This window comes from Aspergillus wentii (genome assembly GCF_001890725.1).
Source record: "Aspergillus wentii DTO 134E9 unplaced genomic scaffold ASPWEscaffold_1, whole genome shotgun sequence".
In the NCBI taxonomy this organism is placed as follows: Eukaryota; Fungi; Ascomycota; class Eurotiomycetes; order Eurotiales; family Aspergillaceae; genus Aspergillus; species Aspergillus wentii.
The window spans coordinates 4,541,988-4,566,791 of record NW_024467832.1 but is presented as its reverse complement, the minus strand read 5'-3'; the positions used below and the strand labels follow the sequence as shown (position 1 = coordinate 4,566,791).

Here is a 24,804-nt window from a genome sequence, read left to right as displayed (position 1 = left end):
AAAGCGAAGATCAACCCGTGAAGAGCAGATCGGCTCCTTTTCCATCGGGATATATGCTCTAGGGAGAAGATCCCTGCGGTTACCAGCCGCTGGCTGCCTTACCTGCTTTATTTGCGGTATACAACACAATAACTGGCAGGATAAATTATATAGCTACCTGCAGCATCGTATTTGCTGCAGGAATCCGGGGAAGCAACCGCCTTCTCCAGACCGCTTGTGTCACCTGAGCCTGATTCCGCGATTCCCGTTGACCGGGATAGCTATGGCAGAGTGGAGTTGGCACCCTTTCACAATGCAGAAAACGTTCACGCACCCTTCGAGTTCTGTTGGTTTCCTGTGGAGGAAGCTTGGTTGTAATAACGGTGAGGACCACTGTCTGACGTATATACAGTCCCGTTCGGACTCTTGCAGACAACTAGACTGCTCTCCAGATATTGATTGCCGGAAAATGCCACGCATGAGGGCCACGGTTAGAGTATCCGAAGTGTGATATCCACGCGGTCCCTTCCCGTCAACCGGATGTTCACGATGCGGTGTACAACCTGGGGAAAAGACGCACCCTGAAAGCCAAAGCTGCCTGTAAACCCAAGACTATTAAACCAGAAGTCAGTCCATCCATGAATGCCATTCTTTTCATATCCAAGACGAGAAAGACACGCAACAGCCAAATAATTCCAAGATCTACCAACTGACCAAAAGTTTTATCATCTTCACCCATAATTTACCGTTGCCGAAATATCGATCCATCTTCGAAATGGTCTTCAAGCCAAATGAAATGCCCTGCATCACCACCGAGATCATCCCAACGAGCAACGGTTCCGTGCAAGACCCACCATCACCAAGACCATTCCCTCCCAACCCACCTCCAAGTCCTGCTTAATTTCTTTTCACTGCGTCAACTGGTACAATAGGTAAGATCCTATCTTCTTCTGCATTTTCTCTCGCGCGTCTCTTATCGTGCTGTAAGCTTTGTCCCTCCTGTTAACATGAATAGAATGCATCTGAAGCAATTCGATAACCAATCATCAATAGTATAATCAAGGGGAAGGACAAGGATGTACATCATAATAAATGCATTGGGAATGGCGTGGGTTCATTGAATAGAATCACTGCCATGGAGACAATAGAATGATCGTGGGATACTCTCAGATTGATGGGGGAAGCGATAGATGACAGTTTCACGTTTCAGATTGCTAATGTCGAGTTTCGAATTTCAGTTGGAATGACGATAACTAGAACTCCGTCTGGCCATTTTGCTCATTGTAAATTGATAGAGGGTATTTATGACCCTGTTTATGCGACACATCGTACAAAGGAAAAATCACCGCGAAAGATCGATGTCCTTCACCCAACTTTGGATGCAGGTAATCGGAAAATAGGAAAGTGAGCTCAAACATTCGAATCAGCCTTGAATTGACCAAGATAAAGTATATAGCATGAAAACAATTTTAGAAAAAACAAAACTAAAAGGTATGGAGTAATAAGACAATCACAGGCAAGCAAGGATAATCGCGCTGACGGTAGTCAAGCCGACAACAGTCCAGCCAGACTTGATGACCTGCTGGTTGGTAATTCCAGAGCAAGTATCCCACACCAAGTGTCGGATACCGTTCAATGTGTGGTAGACGAAGGGGAAAGCCATGGTTCCCTTGAGAGCGACCTTGGCGGCGATGGGAAGAGCACCGAAAGCAGCGACCAAAGATGCAGAGCCGATGTCCCAGCCCATGAGAGGAGAGGCGAGGTATGCAGTCGAGTAGAGGTAGAGACTGCCAGACAGCAAGATACCAGTGATACGGTGGGAGCTAGAGCCGATCCAGGTGATCTGAGGGCGGTAGATGGAAAGGTGGGGGGAAACAGGGCGGTTCAAACGCTGCTTGGCGAGGATCTTGGTAGGGTCGGGGTCGGTGGTCGATTGAACGGATCTGGTCAATTTGCATTAGCATTGTGTATAGAATGCATGGTGGGAGGCGTTGCATGACGTCGAGGATTGATTGTCGCATGAGTTGATCGCGAAATGCCGTGCCCCCCTCCATAGATCTAGACTAACCTGGTCTGGATGTTCTTTCCCATAGCGACGGCCGCAGGAGAGGCGGTCTTCATCATGGACCACTGCGCGGCATAGGGCTGCTGGACGGCGACTGCGACAAGAAGCACACACGGTCAGTTTCAGTGCCATAAGATCAAGACCCGAATCCGGCAGGGCAAGGGAAGTACATACGCCGTCGCAGCGACTGCTGAGCAACTTTCTGGGAGAACATTGTGAATCGATGAGACCCTGTCGGCGGTGCAAAAGGATATCAAAAGATCAATCAGACAAGAGGTCGTCGTCGTCGTCGTCGTCCAGGAAGAAACGAAGTCGTCACGAACTCCCGACCTTCTTCGTAGCGGACCGGAATCACGGGACGGACAACCTCGGGCTAGCCTCCGGTCACGGGACTAGCGCTCGGGAGCAGCCAGTGGGCCAATCACAGGCGCTGCATTACCAGTCGGAAGATTCTTCTTCCATTCCATCCGCCGTGGATCGATTCCGGGTTTTCTTTTGTGTGTTTTTATTCTTCCTCTTCCTCTTTCTTTTTTCCTTTCCTCAAGGATCTCAGCTCGCGTTGTCTACCGGTTGCTCTTCAAGTGTCTGGGATGAAGACGACGTGTTTAGCACAGCCTCACAGGTTTCGGCATTCTGTCGCGACCGCAGAGGTTGTTAGAGATCCTGAGAAGGAAATCGTCCCGTCGTTAATCGCCCAGTTCTTTCTTGCCATGAAAGGGAGGGGTTTCATATCAGGGTTACATGCATAATATAGTAAATCATTGTAAATATTCGACATTGGTAAAGCATCGACAGCTGCCAACATGCTTCTATACTGGATGTTGAAACATGGTACTGGGTACCTAAGCCATGGGACCAGAGATGGTCAGATCGGTGCTGATATGACCTATTTTTGACGCTATTCGGAGTTTGGCGACTTCTAGAACCAAGCTTAGAGGCGGCAATTGAGATCGTGTCTGATCCCCTGGCATCTTCTCCACTGCTCTTCTTCAGTCTAGAACTGTAGGTTCAGTCTTGATTTAATTTTAAGGTGTTTGCTTTTGCTGTTGACCTTGAGCCCCGTCTAGTCTGATGATGGCGGTCACTTTGGCTTCACAGTCGATACAGACAGACAACTTAGACACCATGTTTCTAGGGGAATTGATCTGTATTATTCCCTCAGAGTTAATGGAGAATATATCAGATAATCCTGCCAAGTGCGACAGCTGTACCTTACAGTGCACACGAGTTATCTAAAATCACCGAACCGATCACATGCGGAGAAGTCGATCAAACGATAGAAGATCAATAATCATCCTCCTCCTCGGATGAATCCATCAGATGACTGTCTTTATGCAGACCTGCCTCATCATTATTCTGACTCTCCCAAATCCATAAGAAGCATCATCTCCGTCCGACCTTCCGTCGGTGAATCTGCTCTCCTCGTCACCCCATCTCTTCCCCCCATCGTCGACCTCGGCAACTCGACTCCCCCACAGCAAAGGTCCGCGGTTACACTCTCGAAGGCTCTCTTCTTCTGTACCTGTACCACCATCGTGTCCTCTTATTCTTAATCCATCGGTGTTGAAATAGTCACCGACATCACTCGACTTTTGCTCTACGCGTTCTTCTTTTATCCCATATTACTGCGACCGTACACTACAAAATGCCTTTCAATACAGCCTTGACGAGGAAGCTGGGCATCAGGGGTAATGCAGCATTCTACTGTCGATAGTTTGATTACTGACGGTTTCAAGTCCCTGTTGTGCAGGGTGGTATGCAATGGGTTGGATTCGCAGAACTCGCCTCGGCAGTTAGCAACGCAGGTGGATTGGGAATCGTACGTTTACCCAAACTACAATACATTCCAACCGGAGAAGACCGCCGCTAACATTCCTGTAGCTCACTGCCCTGACCCAACCGACCCCAGAAGATCTCCGAAAAGAAATCCGGAGATGTCGCAGCATGACCAAGAACCCATTCGGTGTCAACCTGACCCTCCTCCCCGCCCTTGTTCCCCCCGACTACGGCGCCTACGCACAGGTGATTATCGATGAAGGCATCCGAATCGTCGAGACAGCAGGCAACAACCCGGGTCCGGTTATCACGCAGTTGAAGAAGGCCAACGTCACCGTTCTGCACAAGTGTACAACCGTCCGTCATGCCAAGTCGGCCGTGAAACTGGGCGTGGATTTCCTGTCGATCGATGGATTCGAGTGCGCTGGACATGTGGGTGAGCATGATATCACCAACTTCATCCTCCTCAGCCGTGCACGACAGGAGCTCAAGGTCCCATTCATTGCCTCTGGAGGATTCGCCGATGGACAAGGTCTCGCTGCTGCTCTGGCCCTCGGCGCTGAGGGTATCAACATGGGCACCCGCTTCATGTCTACAGTCGAAGCCCCCATCCACCAAAAGGTCAAGGAGGCGATCGTCAACGCCCAGGAGACGGACACAGCACTGGTGCTCCGGAGATGGAAGAACACGACCCGACTTTTCGGCAACAAGGTGACGCAGGAAGCGTTGAAGGTTGAAAAGGAGAGCAAGTCGGGCGAGTTCAGTGAGATTGCGCCGTTTGTCAGCGGCAAGAGAGGTCGGGAGGTTTTCCTGAATGGAGATGTTGACTTTGGGGTAGGTTGACTTACTTTGAGGATATGACATGCGCTAACTTGGACAGGTCTGGACCGCTGGTCAAGTCATCGGGTTGATTCACGATATTCCCACCTGTGCGGCTTTGCTGCAGCGTATCGAGACGGAAGCCCTGGAGGCGATGAACCGGACGAGATCGTTGTATGTTGACGCTCCGCAGAGCAAGTTGTAGGTATACATTGATAGAATAGTTATTGTTTGGATAATTCATCATCATAGTATCATTTGATAGTATCTACACAGTTCATAAGTCTTGTATCGCAGACAGTCAGAGTTAACCCTTCCGACCCTTGCAGGTGAATAACCTCGAGTTCTTTCATAAACAAACAACAAAACAAGAAAGTAGCAGAGTCTACCCGGAATAAATTGGCAAGATAACCCAAAGTCATCTAAACCCATAACCAAAAGACTTCAATAACGTAACCAGGGATAAGTTAGACAACCTCGACCCCGTAGACCAGGAAACCATCCAACTCGGATATTAAACCCTACCAAGTCACACGAGCTAAAGCAAATTATCCATCATGCAGAGAAATACTCCTACTTTTCCCCGACAGATAAAATAAAATGAAGCCAAACTCTACCTCTACCTACTTAATATAACCAAAATAACCCTTACAGCCCACAGCCCCCGTTGCCATTGACAGCCATATCTATTATCAACCGTCAACAAATCTTAATCTCGCTTCATTTGTTCATTTTATAGGTAGTCCAATTAGACAGGGTGATTTAACTCCCGGGGGTTTATCTGGTGTGACGGTGTTTCTGGTCCTTGCATGTCGTACGGGTTGTGGTGGTGGTGAGTTTGTAAGGAGAGGTGGTTCCTTGCAGGTGGATTTTAAATGTGATGTAAACAATGACTGGTGATGTTGATGGTGATGTTTTTGAATTGTTTTGGGTGGATGTGATGGGTGCCTATACAAGACGGATATTCTGTCTGATCTTGATAGCTGGGTGGTACTGTGTTGTAGGTAGTATAGACAGTAGAGAGCACCTAGACAGTATAGATAGTGTCAATGAATATGGTATAGAATGGAAAGACAGAACATTCTAATGCAATCACAACTGCATCACACGGACATGTGCATATATTGGTTTCATCCCCGCGTCTTAATGAAAGGACTAATAGTCTGATTTGCTGTTATCTTATATTGACACTCTACTCCTCATCTTCGAATTCATCTATCTCCAGTCCTTCTTTATTAAACAGACAGCATCTCACTCACTCACTTCCATCTTTTCTACACACACAGTCATTCTCTATACTGCCATCCTTATAAAATGGGCGTCCTATCAACCCTCTGGTCCTCCTGCATCCACCCCCGAAAACAAAACCACCGCCAAAACCAACAACAAGCCAAAGAGCCCCCTCCTTCGTCTTCGTTTACCGCATCGACTCGACCCCTCCCTCCGATCCCCGCGTCCGCTCTTCCCCAGAAACCAAGAAAGCTGGTGAAAAAGGCTTCCCAGACTGCTTCGATCCGAATTGTTGAGTCCCCGGAACCCGAGGCCCGGCCTGAGTCTGAACATGAACATGAATCCGAGTCTCCTTCAGACGAGAAAGTAGCAGTGCCGTCTAGCCATGTGTCCGACGAGAAACACAAGCTAGAGATATCCTGTGAAGAAGTTCCCGATAGGAAAGACGATTCCGAGTCCGAGTCCCCGAAGCATATTGCCGACGAGAAAGTCTTCCACGATGCTGCTGCTGCCGATAATAAGGAGCTAAGCCGAGTCCCCAGTGAATCGACACTGACCGTCGAGTCTGAATCGCTCCCACCAATCGAAGAAGACGATGACGAAGGGCCGGCCATCACAAGCGAAGAGCAGAAATTCATAAACGGGACTGACGATGAAAGAGACAGCGAGGTTGCGAAGAAGACTTCGTCTGAAGTGCAAGTCCAAGAAAAAAGCATCTCGCAAAGCACCACCCCCGAGCTCAAACAGAGCGAACTCGAAGACACCACCAAGAAAATGATCCTCCCCGCAGCAAAGAAAGACAGCAAGAGCATCGCGAAAGCCCGCATGACTCGACGCAAGTCACTCATTGAGATGGTCAACCTCGTTCAGTCCGGCACACCGGGCTTGCGATTCCCCCTGTCCACCCGGCTGTCGATTAGCCCCTCATCCTCGACATCGACTGGGATCTCGACGACGACGACAATCGTGGACGAGAACACGGCGACACAGTCAGAGAAGAAGGCGAGGAGGGAACTTTCTGTGCGGGTAGGCGGCGAGTCCGGGGAAGAAAGTCACGATGGAGAATCTCTTTTTCGTTCTTAGGCGTTTGGTTGCTGTTTCGGTTTCTTTTGTCTACTATTCCGTTTGTGCCTTTGTTTGATTTGACTTCTTCTTTGGATCTTGGGGGATGGTGATGATGGTTCTATCTTCTTTTTCTTCCCGGTTGGAAGATTCGATTGTATTCTATTTGATATGTTCGTGTATACTTAATTGGTTTAGAGATAGGGGTGTTCATATATCTTTTAATGATATTAAATTATGTCTTGAAGTCTCGAGATTGAGAAGAAATTGGTTGTAAACACGGTGAGACATGGGATGAAGATGATCTCTATCTAGGCTCCACTCGGCGAAGAGTCACTATCTGTGTGCGGGGACAAGGCACTAGAATCTGTAAGGATATATGCGTCCAACAGATGGACATGGGATGCTACAGTGGATGAATGAGTCTTAGAAAGTAAGAGTGGAATAAGTGAAGACAGCTTGGGACGGTTGAGGTGCATACGTGCTAACTACAGATTTAAGAGGTGGCAGACAGATCAAGTCGTCTGCTAGATAGACTTGAGATACTTCTAAGTGTCTGTAATAGTTGTATTCATTGAGATGCATACCCTAAAGAGTTGCTATAAAAGCACTACATTCTGAAATGTAGAAGTTTGGAAAGTTTTCAGTAATAATAAATTGATGCTATGCTAATACCGTCCTTAGAACAGCCGAATGCAAAAGTCTTCTCCAGACAATGGAAAGAAACCAGAACGAACAGTCTTCTTTCTCCGAGGGTGCCACACGACACAATGTAATCATACACAAGAGTTGTCAACAGGAGTGCTTAATCTAACAAGTAACCAATTCGCTCCTGCTATTTCTCCCCAGACCTGAATACCGCCTGCTTTTCCATAACGTTTCCACCGCGGCCAATGAGAGAACAAATACGGCAGCCCAAGGCTTAGATGATGGAGCCGAGGGCGATGCAAGGAAGACCCAGGCCAATGAGGTCTCCGTCGGCAGAGGAGGGGGAGTTCTGGCAGCAAGCGATGTTCTGCTTGCACTGCTGGTTGATGAGGTCGTTGAGACCGATAGCCAAGATGGGGACTGCGATGGTTAGCTTGGTCCAGATGAGTAGATGGCATAAGAGACTTACTCTGCAGAGGCAGCTTGGAGCACTGGTCGAAGAGACCAAGACCCTCAGCGCCAGAGCCAGCACCGATGAGGTTGCTGAGAGCACCAGCAAGGAGACCGTCATCGATGGTGGTGGTGTCACCGGCGTAGGTGGCCTTGTTGCAGCAAGACAGCTCAGCCTGGTCACCACACTTGGCCTGAGCCTGCTTGACGGTGATGTCGTCGGGGACAGGGAACTTGACATCGGCGTTGCCCTTGTTGCCAGCGCCGTTGCCGATGCCTTTTCCGCCAACATCAGCGGGAGGAAGGGCAGCCACAGTGGTGGCGAGAGCGAGAACAGCGGCGGTCAGAGAGAACTGCATTGTGATGGTGGGTTTGGATTTAAAAGAGAGTGAATAACTCGGAGTTTTGGATTTTTTGAAGATTTTTTTTGGTCTGGAGAAGACTGTAGAAAGAGAGTGAAGTGAACGAGAGTGGAAGCTGATGATGAAAAGAATCGATTGGAGGCGACGAAAGACCTCTCTTTATAGAGAATCATGGAGGTCTGTGTGTCTCCCAACTTTGCTGTCCAGACATTGTCTTTTTTCTCCTGGAATGCAAGATGCAAGGAACGGTCACTCCTCCAGGGCAGCAAGTTCAACTGCGCCTGGCGCGTGGTATGGATCTACCAACGTTTGTTTCGCTCCTTGATTCCAACGAAATGCAGGGCTTGATTGCATTCCACCATGCTTTGCATTGCAGACAATGCCAGCGTCTCATTCCTTTGCTGGCCTTCGACTCTGCTTTCGGAGAGGCTGGTACGGATACCACAGTCGCATTGGCTTGAAGGGTTGACATCTGGACAGCAGACCAAATTCCATTCAAACATAGCAGAGTCTGGATTCGATGTGTTCAGCATGATCTCCTCCTTCCACTATTGAATTGTGCATGCACGTACTGTTGCAAACTCATCATCGTGCGGCATGCAAGTCTGTAAGGTTGCAGGGCATGACTAGGATCTGCAAGGGAGTCGCTCAATAGCTGAGCTGGCCTGCAGCCCAAGACACTCTCCAGAATCCACCCATGTGGAGGATTTAATTTTCCTTGGCAAGATGTAAGGTCGTCCGGATGTTGTGGGAGGTTGGTTGAGTCAAGGTTTGCAGTGTTTGCGTTGATGTATGCATGAAGTATTATTATGATGGTTATGCATAAGTATAGTGCGTTTTATTATGGGTAATTAGTGATAATTTGCTATTATTTCTGTTTTATATGTGCACTGCTATTGGAGCGAAATATAAGATACTATAGTTGGGTAGTATAGACGAATAGACGAATGATGATGATATTGAACAGATAGTGGTTTTCAACTCGAGTAGATAGATGTATGATTATATTTAACAATTCTTTGGTTTGTAATAGTGATTAAGCAGTATCTAATATTAAGAGTAGCGATATAGTAATAATGCGGTTGTTCATCTGACATATTGGTTATAGATCCTCAACTATATATATCAGATCGGATGTAGTACATCACAGTGACCACAACCACTGTCTATACTATTACAGCCATTTATTCATTGAACTAAAGTAGACTTCATTAATCAAGTCAACGTATTAGAAGCAGACCATATTTATGTTATGAAACAGACATTGTGATAGTACTGCTGTGGTGAATCCAATCCATCGTCTAACCAGAAAAAGAAGAAGGATTGTATGGCATACTGTTTCCACGGTATAAGTCCAACTTTCTGATGGACACACTAAGTGTAATTACTATGACTGGTTACTACACAATAAGGTATATTCACTATTATAGTCTAAACCGTAAACATCTATAAATACCATTTTCGAACAGCCACAAGAACATCCCATATCCAGACTCTATTCATGTTAGTTATTCCCAACAATCCTGGATACGGAATTCATCATCCAGATACCTCCAGCTGGTACTCATCCTGTTACATTCAACGAAAGTTACTACCATGGTTACATTTCAAATTCCCACATGATGGTTTCGACGTCTGGGTCTAATGACAGGTCAAGTGGATCACATTAATTGAGTTTAATCAAGTCTATCATCCGGATTCGTATCCCTTGGTAGTATAGAATACAGCCCTTCATTTCAAAGTGAACAACAAAGAAAAGACTCATGATTCTCTTTGGCATAGAATATATCTATCATCTTGGAATGACTCGAGTGGGGGAGATGATCGACGTCTCTTTGTACGATCATGATAATCTGCTCGTGTTCAATCGAGATATGACGAGTCATTTTGTCTTGAGGCTTTCGGTAGATATGCCGGACAGTTGAATACGAGGTTCATCATCTGATGATCTTTAGATTATGTGTAGGAGTCAATTGTTAATATTCCATAGTCGATCGAGGATATTTGATAAATATTAGATAGTAATTTATAAGGACGAGTATGACAAGAATATGCCCATATTAATGCAGTGCATAACCCGCTTACTCATCTCATCTCCGGTTTCTCCGGCTTCCCCTCTTCTCATCCTTGACTTCCCAATCCTTCTGGAGATCTTCGTCTGCAGCCTGCATTTTTAGCTTAGCAGAGGTCAAGGATGACTGCCCTGGAACATAATTTCGAAGAAGGCGTTGGGAGGTGAGTTTCTGTCATCATCCTGGTCTATCGTTGATCACTGGTCCTTTGGCACGCAGTGCGTCTACGGGTTATCCGACTATTTTCGCTATCCACTTTACTCCACAAGTCTCAGGGGCCAAGGCCTACCATCCAGCTGGAACAGAATCCAAGGAAGCACTGCTTTATTCATAACAGTCTGCCCGGAAGGAATCCGACAACCGACACTCAATTATTGGAATTGTGGACCGCCAAAGTTTATTGGTTTGTTGACAAAACGCAAATAAGAAAAACACGAAAAAGCAACGATGTCATTGCATCGGGTGTTGGCTATGTTAAAACTAGTCTGCGGATGGGGATGCCACCAACAACACCCCTCGGACAACGGGGGCTAGTCTCGATTGTCACGAACTAACGCATCGAACGAGTGACGAACCCATCACGATTCGCCCCGGTCGATTCTGATATGACCCACTGGTTGCGAATGCGAACTCAAAAAGAAACCGGTTGTTAGAGAGAGCATCACTACTATGCAGAGTAGTCGTCCGACTCAAGCCTGTGATTGACTTCTCCTGCCTGCTCGTTTTCTGTCACTCTACAGACTGCAGCTCACTGCCTTTTGAATCGATTCGGCAAACTCAATTGAATCATGTGAATTTCAGAGGTCAAGTGCAGAATGGCATACAGTTACGAGAAGGCAACCGAGCAACAGTTCATGCACAACGTTTGCTTTCTTTTTCTACCTCCACGAGCGGGAAACTCTTGGTCTGCAGCCATCAGGCCATCGAGGCTCGACCCAGGTTTTAAATTGAAACCCCATGTTGTAGTGTGCAGGGATTGTCAATCGCCCTATCCTCCGTACTGGGGTCTGTTTTATCGTCGGTCCTGTGGTCCACATCTGTGCCGTCTTCCTTGTCATTGAGTTACTGGATCAGGGACCCATCTTTGTTGAACCATGTCCTATGGTATCCTAGGCAGTGGGCACTGGTTCATCCATCGGGTTCCCACTATGCCTGCCACCGTAGCGTCCAGGCAGTGATGAGTTGGGCAATGTCTTTGCCCTTAATGATTTAATTCCTCTATCTTAAGCTTTCTTGATTCTCCACAGATGTTAAGGCCTTCGACCCAGAGAATGGAATGGACTACCGATGCAATCCATAATAAGTTCTATTAAGCCAAGTTAGCTGCATATATGGCCGAATTCGCCCCCAAGGGATCAGGGGTCTCGGGTTTTATTCCTGTGCATCCCCATCTTGTCTGATTCTCTGATCTCTCTACGTCTTTCCTTGAATTCCCCCCGATAACCGATGACTTGAAACGTTTCCTGTCATCTGCCGCTCTTTTATCGACCTCTGGTCACCTATCTTTCGCTCGTGCTGTGGTCGGTGGTAGAATAACGAAAATGTACAGTATCCACGCCGAGCTGTTTTCCGAATATGCAGTCGGTCTCGTTATCATTGCAATTCGATTCTACGCGCGTTGGTATACGGGGGCTCGCAATTTCTACTGGGATGACTTGTGTCTTGGATTCGCGGTGGTTAGTTAAGCCTAGTACGATGTCCCATGCGATGCTAACTATTTTTTTCTACAGATCTTCTGGACGTTCCATACTGTCTTTCTTTATCTCATGGGTATGCGCTACCTACCGCTGATCCGACTTCCGATCTAACTGGACTAGATGTCTACGGTTCCAACATTGGCCTTAATAATGAGACAGCAATGCAAATTCCGGACAGTGAAGTTGGTCGACTCCGTCAGGGTTCCATTTTCGCATTTATCGCCTGGCTTTCGTATATCTTCATGGTGTGGTCGTTCAAGGGTGTTCTCATGTTTCTCTACAACCGGATCACGTCAGTATATCAGACTGGAAAATAAGATCTGGATGCTAACATTCTCCAGTGCGGGTCTTTGGCAACATCGATTTCACCTGTTCATGACTTTCGTTTGCGTTAGCACATTTCTGGCTTCGCTACTGTTCCACCTGTGTATCTGCACGCCGACTAATAGGACATGGCAGATCAAGCCATACCCAGGAGGTATGAATACCCATCTATCTGGTCGACCTAGCTGACAATTCAGATAACTGCACTGTTCGCCCACTGAACTATATCGTTATTGAAGTGTTGAACATTAGGTGGGTAGTATTCTCATTGACTTGACTTGACTTCAGCTAGCACAATCCAGCACTGATATCGGCGTCCTCTGCATTCCCATGCCTCTCATCATCGCCGCCAAAATCCCCCGATCCCAAAAAGTCATCCTGGGCATCTTATTCTCGTCCGGTATCTTCATCATGATCGCTGCGATTCTCCGAGCATACTACTCTGTAACGAACCTCAACACCCTCTCCGTGGCCCTGGGCTGGGCATCCCGCGAAGCACTCGTATCCGCCTTTGTCGTCTCCGCACCGGGAATCAAACCCCTAATTTCGCACTTCGGATGGTTCAAATCCCTCTCGTCCAGCAACCGCTACACAGGACCATACAGCAATCAGCGCACCCCGCGAAGCTTCCTCCACTCGAAATCCAACAACGACGATCGCCACCCGTACGAGATGGGCTGGTTAAAGAAATCCCGCCGCGAGTCGTCAGGCGAAAGCCAGGAAAATATCATCGAAGCAGGACGGAGAGATATCCACACCAAACCCAAGGAAGAAGGTGAAGGTATCACCGTGACGACTGAGTATTCCTTGGCTCATGATAATAAATCATTTGTTGGGGGGTCTCGGGATGTTGAACCCTAATTTACCTTCTTTTTTCCCCCTTATATTTATATTCTTTTCTTCATGTTTGTCATTCATTTCACACTTTACGATTGGTTTTCTGGTACAAGTCTACAGGACTGGCAATTGGAGTAATGACGGGAGGACACCAGGACTAGGTACTGATTTACAAGAAATGTATATACGGCCTTCTTTAATGATATAATAATCACATTATCAACGACGATTGAATTCACTCAGTTACACATCAAGTTACACACAGTTCTAGACTATATAAACTAGTCAAAAAGAAATATCGATCATGCACGTCTATTGATCATCATTGACTTGGCATTTCCATATTGAACATATGATAAAATCTCGCAAAGCACCTGCTACCCATATAACAGAAAGAAACCTTCCATTCACCCGGTTAATCTCGGAACAGATCTCCATGTATGCGAGCAAGCATGATCTGCTCCGAGGCTATCACCATATCACCATTAAAGCCACCATACTGGATACCCACCCCAACCCGTATCCTCGATCTACATGCCCCAACACCACCAACTTAACTCGGACCTATCTACACAGTCGGGTTAGCAGAACCAGAACCAGAAATAAGGTACAACAACCAACAAAAGTAACTCAACTCACTCTGATATCGATCGGCCAACCGCCCCACTACCAACGAGGGCCAAAGCATAGTCCTGTCCCCACTATACCCCACTATCCAGGATCGTGGCGCTGTTTATTGGACGCCAACACCCCTGTCAGTTAGGGTTGGATCCACAGTGGCCGTCTGCTTGTCTGGATTGGTATTGGGTGTTTTGTCACCTTACTTTTTGGGTAGGTGTAGGATAGGGTTAGGGTTGACACTATACTTTAAAAATGGGACAGGAATAGGATATGATGTAGAGTGTAGAGTGTAGAGTAGTATGGGTTATGTAATGGGCATGGCACGGTCCTCGGATTGATTAAAATTCTGCACGACTATTGATTGTCAGCATTGGCGTTTTGCTGTTCCTGGCAGTTGGGATGAGAGATGTTGATCTGCGGCGTTATTTGCTTGTGTGAAGTTAATTGTGGCCGGTGTTCTGGTTCGGGGTTTGTTATGTTATAACCTAATCAAGGATGAAAAATGAAGAAAAAGCTGCCTGAGGCGTGTATATCCAGGTGTGGACTGTAAATTCCTACACTCCTACTAGAATAGGGATGCATACTAGATGAGATAGGTGTAGCGGATCTGTCGACTCCATCTGTCACCTTAGGTAGCCGAGTTATGTACATGTATGTACATTGGATCCTGTCATCTGTCAAGGACAGAACTGGCCAATCACTACTCATTGCTAAAATAACGTTGGTTGAAGAATGGCTATACCGCAGTCGACTATTTGAGTAAAATGTCTACTGCATATGTATGCATGGGCATAGTGGTCTAGAATGTGGCAAATGTATCGTTCTATAGTATGGTCGGTCGGTGGTGGATAAAACACACATGCTTAAATAGGACACGATATGAATGTACCAACAAACCACTACAATAGTATTCATAGTTCATAGTTCATACCAACTAGGTACACTCTTCAGGAACACAGATTATACCCGACAACTGCTAACTACGTTCGGACACCGACTCCGAATGCTCGGACATATCGGGTGATCGACATTTGGATTGCTCTTTTCTTCACGTCGGACTGTATTCAACCCCGACATCTGATGCAGGAACAGACACACGCACTCAATGGCAATTCCTTTGTTCGGAATTGCAGATGAAAATTCCTCACGAAGCTCTAGCCACTTTCACTATGTAACACGAAACACAAGATTGGAGGAAACTATAGTACAGTACGCATACAGCCAACCAACTCTAGTCGAATCACGACACGGAAGTGAAATTGCTTGCAGTAGGCTTGCAATCCATCGGAAGAGAAATCCATGCCCCCGCTTCGGGAACTCCACTGCTGTGGTTGAAAGAGGGGTTGAGGGCAAAGATTTGCCCGGGGGTAGTGCCGTATTTTTCAGCTAGATCTTTGTATGTTCCGTAGGAGAAATCGTACGGTTTGAACGAGCAGGTACTAGGGTCGCACTGCGGGAGTTTGAGACTAAGACCTTCCTCGAGCTCATCATCGGGCGATGAGACATGGGACATTTTCCCAGAAAGGCTCCACAATGATTCCACCGTGATGTTGAACTTGTTCAGGGCAATCTTGGCGATCGTGTCGCCTTTGAAAGTGCTGTAGGTGTGCAGCCCGCCAAAGATGCAGTCGCGGGTCGCGTTCTGTGGAGTCAAGAGGCAGGTCGAGTTGTCTGGGTTGCACACTTGAGCAGGAATGTAAAGTTCTTCGCTTTCGTAGACGAGTTCTGCGTCCGCCATGGCGTTGGCGCGGGCAATGTCACAAGCACCGCGGTTGACTTTGGCTGCCACAGAGAAAATGGTTTCATTTGCGCCGACGGCATAGGTACCAGTCGTGGTGTTCAGGGCCCTGGGGTTGCATTGCGCAGGACTTGCTGCAATGAGCTGCGCAAAAAGGAGTGTCGTGGACAGAAGAGAAAGCATGGTAAAAATGAGAGACTGGCAGAATGAATGGATTGATGAATGTCGAAAACGGGCGTGGACAGGTATTTAAGCTACTGATAGCATATCATCTCGGATATAATCCATCAGGATCGTCACAAACAGCTGCAAGCCAGTTGAAGATTCGTCAGTGTCCTACGAATCAATCGGGTGTAAATGAACCGCAGTTGGCCTGTACAAGTAACTCCGCCACAGGCTCAACTCAAAGAGCTAAGTCCGAGCCGTAGTTCTCACTCTATCTATCAATCCCAAGAAATAAGATAGATAATCATAGGGGCGAGATCCTGTTAAAACCGAAGATCGACATGCCCCTCTGTTTCACATGGCGAAATGGCAGGACTGGGGAAATGATACCTTACCCAATCCAGTATCTCAGACCGTCGTCTTGAAATAGTCGAATAGGAAGATTTAGCAGCTCATGTTGACTGCTATTTCAACTGGACTTTAATATAGAACTTGTTCAATTGGTCCCAAAGCTGCATGTCACTTATTCCCACCAAGTTGGTAGCTTCTCCCCTGGCTCTCGAATATTCTCAAGATGAACTTTTCGATCTTCTCCAAAGACTTCAAAAAGAAGATTGAGCGACTTTAGCGTATTAGACCGGCAGCTCTCTTCAAACCATGAGTGTTTGTAAGAGTCGGATTTCTCTCTTTGTGAATAATTGTAGAGATAGTGAGTTTCATAAAGGATAGGACCGAGAAGATCGGCCAAATTCTTCGCAACATAGTCAACTGAGCTGGCGCATTTCAGCATATTGACTAGACTTTCTGCATGCTCTAGGTCATCTTCAGCTCCTGCATGGTTGTAGAGAATTTTGTACGACGCGGAGAAAAGAAGTATTGTGCTTGCGGAATAGATTTCGGATCTAGTCATTCATTAGCTTTCAATCGTGAAGATCATGAAACTGCAAACTGACATGCATAGCCAACATCTACGATATACATTTTTCTCGTAATCAATTAGCAGGAAGATCCGCGCTACCTGATGCGCTGCCATGACTGCTCGATCATAATAATCCGAGACTCCTTCAGGAAAGCTGTGCATGGTAGTAGGACTTTGAAGCTGGTTTGCAAATGCCATGGACAATGTACGGCGGTAGAGAAGCATAATTGCCCCCAAATATATAAGGTGAAGGAATAGTAGGCCCCTCTGCTGTGCAAGAGGTAGTGGTGTAGCCTCGTTCGACAGCAGCGCTAATAAGCGCATCTCCTGCGGCAGTGTAGAATACCAGCCTTCAAGCTTACCCACATGAACTTCAATTTCATTTTCAGATGATGTAGAGCTATACAACCCCTTGAGGATATCAGATTTGAGCAATGCAACAAGCCCAGCTTGTTCTTGCACCGCAAGATCCCCATTTGAAAGTTCCAGCTCGCATTTTATAGATTCATTGATAAACTGGATGAAGTGACTGTAAGTTGATAGAAACCAAGCGTCATCGGCCTTACTCACAGTATGCTCTGTATCCCCGAGTGCTGGAGGATAACCAAGTGATGTAGATAGCCAACTATCTCCAAGTCAGCATATGGAATATGTGAGTTACGGCTGACACCTTTACCATTCCATGAAAATCAGTGTCCTGTAAGTCTTCCTAATAATAAGAGACTGATCGGAATGTTTGGCGATCTGGGAACCCAGTTTCCGAGCGAGACCGAGTCCGGAGACTACTACAAGTCAGTGATGGCTGAGTAAAACCCGGAAGAGGAGTTACCTATCGAAGCATGCGCGACATTATGATGCTCAATGATGTGATATGCAGATAAACAGACCAAGATACGCAAAGCTCGGACAGGATCAACCTTGATACATTGGTCCAGGTGCACTATTGCAGTGGAAAAAAGCGTCTTTTTCACATCTTCAAGTGGCTGCTCTGGCAGGTACTGACTCCCCACCGAAGCAAGCGAACACATTTCACACAAGGTCACCACATCCACCGGTGATTCAGATCGATATACCCGCTGGAGGAGATCATCGAACTCCTCGGGAGTCATGACATAAAACAAGGCTGATGTATTGCTAAAGAAAGCAGTTGCTCCTGCCCTGGTGTCTTCCTCCGGTGGTAGATCCTTCGGGGAACACATCGGCAACGGGCCTGGCACCTGCTGCGGGCCGGACAGTTCTAGATAGTTTTGAACAGAACTGCTAACCCGAGACCAAGCTTCCTCAAACCTACCATTGGAAAACACGGAGTTGTCTGACTTCTCAAGGGCGTTCGAAGCAGAGGAGCTGGCTAACGGATAAGTGTTTGTGGAATTCAACACTGGCCCGGTTGGATCGCTCAAGTGGCAATTCGCAATACCGAGAGGTGATTCGAGTTTTTGATTGTTCGTAGGCATATCGCTAGATGGCATTTCGGATGCATTGTCTGCGCTGGTATCGTATGTCATATCCGTGTCCCTATTGCCTCTGCTAAAGAGGTCTGTCGGCTCGGTTCGAGCGCTGCGGTCTTCGTCTTCTCCAGCAAAAAGGTGCTCGGACAATGATTCAACCACTATTTCCGCGTCTCTTTTTGTCTGTTCCTGCAGAGAGAGAGGCTTTGATGCCTGTCTTGTCTTAGCGAACTGATCACAGCTACATGACTGAAAAGACAAGGTGAAAAGATGAGGGGCAAACTGACAGACAAAGCATCTCTTATCCGGCTTGCTGTTTCATCACCAACTTCTAGTACAGCCTCGTTCAGCAAGGTTTCATAGCCCTTGATCTTCTTGGACATGTCCATGATCTTCTTCTGGTCTCTTTCTCGTTTTGATTCAACGTGGACGCAAGGCAGATTGAACTGCAAGCAGTTATTGCAAACCAGGCCATATCCATCGCATTTGACCTTGCGGTTCCTGCAGTTCTCACAGGCATTTGCATTGCGACGCCGGATCTCTGAGCTATCTTTGTGGATTCTTGGGATAGCGACTTTTTCCTGCGACGAGCTATCCGAGGACTGCGAGACCACGGGTTTTGCTGCTATGGTGACCGGTGGATCGTGCAGTCTACGCCGGTTGCTCATTATTGGAACCAAAATGAGCGGGACGAAGGAGGATGAAGCTGGGATGGGATCAAGAACAGCGAAAATTATTGAAAGTGGTGAGGAGAAAAAGAGTATGGCGGGATAACGGATCAACGAACCCCAAGAGGCAATGGTTCGTCTCCAAACCGGCACTCCGACCGAAGCACCGAATTTCGGTTCGGCTGTTCTTACAAAAAACAAGCAAATTTTGGTCTATGAAAGTGAGAACTACTGATCCGGTTACACTAACGGCTTTTTTTTTTTTTTTTTTACGGCACTTCTCGCTGGTTTGTTACAGTTGTCCCCACGTGGAAGACCCATCATCAACCAAGCTAGGTTGGATGTCATGTGACTCTCTATCAAGTCCCCGCAGGATGCTAATTCGACAGCATCAAAAGACTCGCATCTGTTGATCTGACAGCATAGACTGGCAGACGACAGATGAGAGACAGTCTCCCATCTCTTTATACCCAAGCCTCCCATAGTCAATGTCATACTCAGTATACCGTGTCGCTGAGAGCGGCCTCCCCCGAGACCACCACCTTATCTTTGTCGAAACCCACGAACAAGGTCCCCAAACTGGCCATTTATACAATGTCATCGGCGAGATCCAAAACGGGATGATCTTTGAGCACCGTGCCGCCGAGGAACCTGAGAAATCGCCTGTATTCTTTAGCAAGGAGGAGATCGGAACGGTGACTCACGCTGATTACTCTCGTTTCCTCCCTGTTTGTCAGGAGATTCCAGTTCCAAAGAAGCAGTTCCAAGGAGCGAAAAGATTGTACCCTAATGAGCCTCTCCGGAGGTGTCAAGAATGGGCTGATGAGGCCATTCAAGGTCTGGTTGATGCAAAAGTGTTGCAGCGGGGAGGCGACGTCAAGGTGTAGTTGAGGCGTCCACCATTCATATGACTTGACTGTCAGCTTTCAGCTAGAGTATATTCTGAGCGATTCTCCAATAATTGCAAGATATCCTTATACTCTCCAGTGTCTTTTTATTCGACTCCAAAACATCTGAATATGCCCGTAAACAGTATACACCCACTAGTCCCAAAGCGGTTAGTGTGAATGATGTCGCGGTCAGATGCGATTCTTCGACTGGAATTATTCTATCCCGCAATGCTCCGTGAAGACTGACCGTCTCGATCTCTTTTCTTTTCCTTCGCCCCCGTTAAATCCTGAGCAGTCTGTCTGAGAGAAGGTTAATCCCAGTATGACCGCACCTCCTCCCTCTGATTGCTTGCCCGGCACGGAGAAGGGCGCCACTGACAGTGCGTCGGCCCCTGGATCTCTGCCTGAGCGCACAGGAAATGAGCCAGAATCTATCACACCAAATGAAGCAAGAACAGAAGATACAGCAGACACAGAAAAGAGCACAGGAAAAGAGGAGACATTGAAGGAACAGGCGGAGGAGGAGAAGGGAAGTGAAGAAGCCTCTGCGCCACCATTGCCAGACGAAGAGCTCCCACCACCCCTCCCCAACGAGGCCCCTCCGGGTGAGGATGATGGATGGGAACCCGTCTGGGATGCTACCGCACAGGCATATTACTTCTACAACCGCCTCACGGGTGTCTCACAGTGGGAAAACCCCCGGGTCCCCGAGCCCCATTCCGAAGCGCCCGGCGTAGAATCACAACAAGAGCAGCAGCCCCGGAGCAAATCCCCCGTGGTGGGCGGCTACAACCCCGCGATCCATGGCGATTATGACCCGACAGCACCCTACGCACAGCAGTATGAACAAAAGCATGAGCAGCAGCACTACCCAGGCGGCCCTGTGGGTGCGCCGGGGATGGACTCGATTGGTTCGTACGAAGCCACGGGGGCATTCAACCGGTTCACGGGCAAGTGGCAGGCGGCGACGCTGACCCCCGAGAATTACAACGATGAGAACAAGTCGCGACGGCAGATGAACGCGTTCTTTGACGTTGACGCTGCGGCCAATAGTCACGATGGGAGAAGTCTGCGGGCGGAGCGGAGCGCTAAGAAGCTCACCAGGAAAGAGCTCAAGGAGTTCAAGGAGAAGCGGAAAGAGAGGAAGGAAGAGAAGCGAAGAGCATGGCTGCGAGATTAATGGGTCTTCAGACTTGGGTTTGAAGGTGGGGTTCTTGTCTGGTTTATATATTCGTTCACTGGGACTCGAGATACCTTGAGGATAAGGGTTTGGGGCGTTTTATCCGTGTATTTTATGGGATTGTTGCATACAATAGAAGAAGCGCTACTTAGCAATGTACAGTATATTAATTGCATCTGATAGATAAATGTGTTTGTTCATGGGATGTTATCATGTTTCAGAATCTCTCATCTTGTATTTCCTGGGGACCCCACTTCACGATGTCACATGACCTTGAAATCGAAGTTTCTTCCACCGACGAAGAAACGATATCGAAGCCAGAAATCAAAGGGAGAAATACGCATCACTTCAGAAGGAGAGGTAAGATCTATTTTTTTCACATCTGATTTTTTGTATGTTTCGGGGCGTGATAATATGGCCAGAGATCAATTCTTTTGCGTTTTGCGTTGAATGTGACTGATATATGCTTCGATATGTGTGATTTTTCGAGTACGCGGGGAGAAGAAAAAAGAAATTGATTTGACTGCTTGTTCTGCCTTTTTTTTCTCTATGATTTCTGTCTATTTTTATTCCCTTGGTTTCTGAATTTTTGGGATTTTTTTCTGCGTTTCATCTTGTCGGATAAACCCTGTTATATATCCCATCTGTGTGCCCATTAGAGACATCAGTTTGTCTAATAGCTTGACTGTTTTCTTCCAGCTTTCCAGCTTTTGCTTCTACTTGGAATCCATCACTAACAGAACATAGATAAACATTCCCAAACAAAACAAATCTCAAAAGAAAGAAAAAAAAGTCAGACAAAATGTCCAAACCCACAGTCCCCATCACCCTCAGCACCGAGGCCATCGAGGACCTCATCTACGATGCCCGAAGTGGCGATTTCGACGCTCTCAAGGAAGACATTAGCGCCCAAAGCAAGGCGCACAACTGTCCCGAGGCGTTGATCGTGGCATCGGCCATCGACATGGAAGATGAGGCCGAGGGAGGCACTGGATGCTGTTTGCTGCATTACCCTGCTGCCAATGGAAACTTTGGTATGTATTTCATGTTATGTTATGTGCTATGTGTGATGCCCGTAGAACTAACGGGATTAGAAATCCTGAACTATCTCCTTCAAACCCTTACACAAGCACAAGAGCACGTAGCTCAAGTTATTAACCACCGCAATCACTCGGGAAACACACCTCTGCACTGGGCTGCGCTGAACACGCACCTTGAGTGTGTCAAGGCTCTTGTTGAGACTGGTGCCGATTTGACCGTTAAGAACGACGCGGGTCTCGATGCTATTTTCCTGGCGGAGAGGACGGCGTGGTCCACCGAGGAAGGGGAGAAGAAGGAGGCTGAGCAGGCTCGGGCTGAGGCCGCGGGAGAGGAGGATATCGGGGAGATGTCCCAGGGCCGACAGGTGGTGGAGTGGTTGTTGAGTTCGGATAAGGGGGGTGAGTTGGAGCATGGTGTGAGTGCGGGTGAGACCTCGAACTCGGCTGCTGCTGGGGATGCGATGGATGAGGATGAGAAGAAATGATTGCTCTCTTTGGGGGCTTTAAGATGAAAGAAAAAAACAAAAAGTTTTATGGTTTATGGTTTATGGTTATGTTTTATTCTTTATGCAGAAATAGACCCTACATTCTATGAGATACTCTAATCACGTCGAACTTTCCTGTTCTCTCGACTCATGGACATACCTCCGTCGAAAGATCCTTCTAAAGGCACCTTTGGTCCTGTCTCAATTTCGCGCACCTTCATATCTAGCCCAACTCGAAAGCGACGCTCACGCCAGGTAACCGTGACGCCTCCGTAGAAAGCCCAGATCCAAATAGGCAGTGCCAAAGTCTCTCGTCCCAGCCACGCCGCGAACCAGTGAAGAAAGGGGCGTTTGGTGGTTGAGCCTTTAGGCGGTGGTTGCGCAAAGGGTGGTGTCTCTTCATCAAGCTCGACTGTCTTGGCTGAATGCAATTTGATGTATAAAGTCCAGTCCACCAGAACCCAGGTTATCATGCTGAGAGCGTAGAAGGCAAAGAAGGCAGTCCAGGTAGTCAGGTGAGGGGCAAACTCGTATCCTTTCTGTTCTAAGTGCTGAGCCAGAGATGTCGTCACCCCCCAAGCGCCGTATAAAGAACAGACGAATGACTCTGTTCCAGGCTCGACCAATGTCGCCAGAAGAACAGTGAATTTGCGAACTCGCAACCACCGAACTCGCCGTGCCAGATAGGCCTGGGTACTCATGTCCGCAACAGGTTGGAAGGCAAGGTCTCCAAAAACCATACCATGCTTTCCCCAGCGCTCACCCAGTTCCTTTTCCTCCCGCACACGTTTCTTCCACAGGAGATCCCCGATTAAGTGATCCTCGCAGATGTTGTCAGAGAAATAGTCGATTCCAGGATTCCGTGGATGGGGGTCATTGGAAGAGGGAGCAGTCAGGTAATCAAGATGGGACCGTCGGAACATATTGGACTTGCCCACAATGCATGGGGCAATAAGCACCGTGTTGATCGCGGTGTACATTTTCGCATGAGATGAGGACAGAAACAATTCCTCCAGACGACCTCCCCCGTTGGCAATGATCCCGATATCTTGGTGTTTATTCTGAATGGCGGTAGCATCGTGTCCCTCGAGATCTGCATCACCATTGGCGTAGGCCTCTAACAGTGCGCGTTGCTCTTCTCGCACCCCAGAATCTCCAGTCACATCGACCGCAACTGGCAGATGATGCACAAATTTGTATTTTTTGCCTGGCTTCACCCCGAATCCACACAGTCGATCCACCATCCTTCCACAGACGCCTCTTCCAACCCAGACGTTACAATCGAGGATCCAGATGATGTCACCCTTGGCCTCGCGGTATGCTCGACTCATGTTCCGGATTTTCGGGTTCGGACCCAGATTATAGGAGCTCTCATCCTGGAGTAACGGATCCTCCTCTTCGATGTAGATACGCGCATCAGCGTGGGGGAAATCAGCCACGAGTCTCTGGAGCGTCGGGTAGCCGGGGTCGTTCCGAGATGCGACACAAAAGTGGACAGTCAATTTGTCCTGAGGATAATCTTGGCGAAATGTGGCAGCTAGACAGTCATAAAGATGTGGTTCAAGGCCTTTGACGGGTCGGATGGCGGTGACATGGGGAGCATTGGGGGCAATGTCGGAGTAAGACTTGTTCGGTCGTGAAAGGAAGTACTTCCATCTAATTCCAGAGTTGATCAGTTACAGTCCAAGTCGAGAGTGTACGGCGGAAAATATAAAGGATCGAGCGAGAATGGGCGAAATTACAGCTGAAAATATCCTAAAACACAAACAAGCATCACGGTGCAATACCAGATCAAACCCACCCAACCCACGACAACAAGCCATGGGACACCGCCATGACTGACGGCCGGTCCGACATCGAGGGGATTCGAAGGCGATGTAGGCTTCAGCATGGGCGGAGGCGGAAACTGACAGACTGAACGCTCAGCGACGAGAACATTCTAGGGAGGGAGACGGTGAGAAGAAAAAGAGGGAAGAGATGGAGTTGGAGAAAAGCTGGTCAGATCAGCGGAGCTCCGGTGTCTGGCTTTTTGGCGCTGCGGTTTTGTCCACCGCCAAGTGCTGCAGCAATGTCGTACAACAGCGAAGGGATCAGCTTTCTCTTGCGATGAAATTATCCGCTCGGATCCAGCGGATCAGGTGGAATTGATATTATTTGCATGTTCACGTTCTACTGGCATTACTGGTGGTGGTGGATTCGAACCGACTGATGCCGTGGAGACAGCTGAAGAGAACGCGCCAGCCTTAGTTCACAGCCACAACCAATTCGGTAGCTGAAGCAGAATGAAGCTTCAGTTTTCATTATTATTACCGTTGGCTTATGCACGGGA

At 47.7% G+C, this 24,804-nt stretch overlaps 13 protein-coding genes across 13 annotated transcripts; 7 read left to right on the top strand and 6 right to left on the bottom strand.

The window, feature by feature from the left end:
• Positions 1-19: 19 nt before the first annotated feature.
• On the bottom strand, positions 20-977 carry ASPWEDRAFT_284994 (uncharacterized protein). The gene is made up of 2 exons (XM_040833141.1): positions 694-977; positions 20-591 (listed from the first exon to the last, which is right to left on the bottom strand). Exons 1-2 carry the CDS (start codon positions 799-801, stop codon positions 220-222), a joined length of 480 nt encoding a protein of 159 aa, XP_040695428.1. The 5' UTR covers positions 802-977; the 3' UTR covers positions 20-219.
• A 512-nt stretch (positions 978-1,489) lies between these two features.
• On the bottom strand, positions 1,490-2,258 carry ASPWEDRAFT_101403 (succinate dehydrogenase cytochrome b560 subunit; the record flags this gene model as incomplete). The annotated part of the gene is made up of 3 exons (XM_040827379.1): positions 1,490-1,922; positions 2,048-2,138; positions 2,219-2,258. The coding sequence occupies 3 exons, from the start codon at positions 2,256-2,258 to the stop codon at positions 1,490-1,492; spliced, it is 564 nt and encodes a 187-aa protein (XP_040695427.1).
• A 1,431-nt stretch (positions 2,259-3,689) lies between these two features.
• Positions 3,690-4,844, top strand: ASPWEDRAFT_102613 (NAD(P)H-dependent flavin oxidoreductase; the record flags this gene model as incomplete). The annotated part of the gene is made up of 4 exons (XM_040827496.1): positions 3,690-3,732; positions 3,781-3,863; positions 3,926-4,654; positions 4,701-4,844. 4 exons carry the CDS (start codon positions 3,690-3,692, stop codon positions 4,842-4,844), a joined length of 999 nt encoding a protein of 332 aa, XP_040695426.1.
• Positions 4,845-5,746: 902 nt separating this feature from the next.
• On the top strand, positions 5,747-7,212 carry ASPWEDRAFT_284987 (uncharacterized protein). The gene has a single exon (XM_040833140.1). It carries the CDS (start codon positions 5,954-5,956, stop codon positions 6,950-6,952), a length of 999 nt encoding a protein of 332 aa, XP_040695425.1. The 5' UTR covers positions 5,747-5,953; the 3' UTR covers positions 6,953-7,212.
• Positions 7,213-7,590: 378 nt separating this feature from the next.
• ASPWEDRAFT_35354 (hydrophobin family protein) lies at positions 7,591-8,395 on the bottom strand. Its single transcript, XM_040834214.1, has 2 exons — positions 8,049-8,395; positions 7,591-7,999 (listed from the first exon to the last, which is right to left on the bottom strand). Exons 1-2 carry the CDS (start codon positions 8,386-8,388, stop codon positions 7,854-7,856), a joined length of 486 nt encoding a protein of 161 aa, XP_040695424.1. The 5' UTR covers positions 8,389-8,395; the 3' UTR covers positions 7,591-7,853.
• Positions 8,396-12,004: 3,609 nt separating this feature from the next.
• Positions 12,005-13,345, top strand: ASPWEDRAFT_167752 (uncharacterized protein; the record flags this gene model as incomplete). The annotated part of the gene is made up of 6 exons (XM_040830195.1): positions 12,005-12,139; positions 12,194-12,233; positions 12,281-12,452; positions 12,502-12,638; positions 12,682-12,736; positions 12,787-13,345. 6 exons carry the CDS (start codon positions 12,005-12,007, stop codon positions 13,343-13,345), a joined length of 1,098 nt encoding a protein of 365 aa, XP_040695423.1.
• A 306-nt stretch (positions 13,346-13,651) lies between these two features.
• On the top strand, positions 13,652-14,163 carry ASPWEDRAFT_35351 (uncharacterized protein). Its single transcript, XM_040834212.1, has 2 exons — positions 13,652-13,889; positions 13,961-14,163. Exons 1-2 carry the CDS (start codon positions 13,758-13,760, stop codon positions 14,009-14,011), a joined length of 183 nt encoding a protein of 60 aa, XP_040695422.1. The 5' UTR covers positions 13,652-13,757; the 3' UTR covers positions 14,012-14,163.
• Positions 14,164-15,182: 1,019 nt separating this feature from the next.
• Positions 15,183-15,863, bottom strand: ASPWEDRAFT_101265 (LysM peptidoglycan-binding domain-containing protein; the record flags this gene model as incomplete). Its single annotated transcript, XM_040827368.1, has 1 exon — positions 15,183-15,863. The coding sequence occupies one exon, from the start codon at positions 15,861-15,863 to the stop codon at positions 15,183-15,185; it is 681 nt and encodes a 226-aa protein (XP_040695421.1).
• Positions 15,864-16,115: 252 nt separating this feature from the next.
• ASPWEDRAFT_284854 (uncharacterized protein) lies at positions 16,116-19,124 on the bottom strand. The gene is made up of 5 exons (XM_040833139.1): positions 18,500-19,124; positions 17,594-18,425; positions 17,441-17,546; positions 16,799-17,389; positions 16,116-16,747 (listed from the first exon to the last, which is right to left on the bottom strand). The coding sequence occupies exons 1-5, from the start codon at positions 18,878-18,880 to the stop codon at positions 16,369-16,371; spliced, it is 2,289 nt and encodes a 762-aa protein (XP_040695420.1). The 5' UTR covers positions 18,881-19,124; the 3' UTR covers positions 16,116-16,368.
• A 10-nt stretch (positions 19,125-19,134) lies between these two features.
• ASPWEDRAFT_35347 (uncharacterized protein) lies at positions 19,135-19,924 on the top strand. The gene has a single exon (XM_040834210.1). The coding sequence runs from the start codon at positions 19,369-19,371 to the stop codon at positions 19,765-19,767; it is 399 nt and encodes a 132-aa protein (XP_040695419.1). The 5' UTR covers positions 19,135-19,368; the 3' UTR covers positions 19,768-19,924.
• Positions 19,900-21,109, top strand: ASPWEDRAFT_35346 (WW domain-containing protein). The gene has a single exon (XM_040834209.1). It carries the CDS (start codon positions 20,093-20,095, stop codon positions 20,948-20,950), a length of 858 nt encoding a protein of 285 aa, XP_040695418.1. The 5' UTR covers positions 19,900-20,092; the 3' UTR covers positions 20,951-21,109.
• Positions 21,110-21,281: 172 nt separating this feature from the next.
• On the top strand, positions 21,282-22,505 carry ASPWEDRAFT_35345 (ankyrin repeat domain-containing protein). Its single transcript, XM_040834208.1, has 2 exons — positions 21,282-21,984; positions 22,045-22,505. The coding sequence occupies exons 1-2, from the start codon at positions 21,753-21,755 to the stop codon at positions 22,473-22,475; spliced, it is 663 nt and encodes a 220-aa protein (XP_040695417.1). The 5' UTR covers positions 21,282-21,752; the 3' UTR covers positions 22,476-22,505.
• A 74-nt stretch (positions 22,506-22,579) lies between these two features.
• ASPWEDRAFT_48249 (putative ceramide glucosyltransferase) lies at positions 22,580-24,366 on the bottom strand (the record flags this gene model as incomplete). Its single annotated transcript, XM_040837082.1, has 3 exons — positions 22,580-22,591; positions 22,664-24,131; positions 24,218-24,366. The coding sequence occupies 3 exons, from the start codon at positions 24,364-24,366 to the stop codon at positions 22,580-22,582; spliced, it is 1,629 nt and encodes a 542-aa protein (XP_040695416.1).
• Between the last annotated feature and the right edge of the window lie 438 nt (positions 24,367-24,804).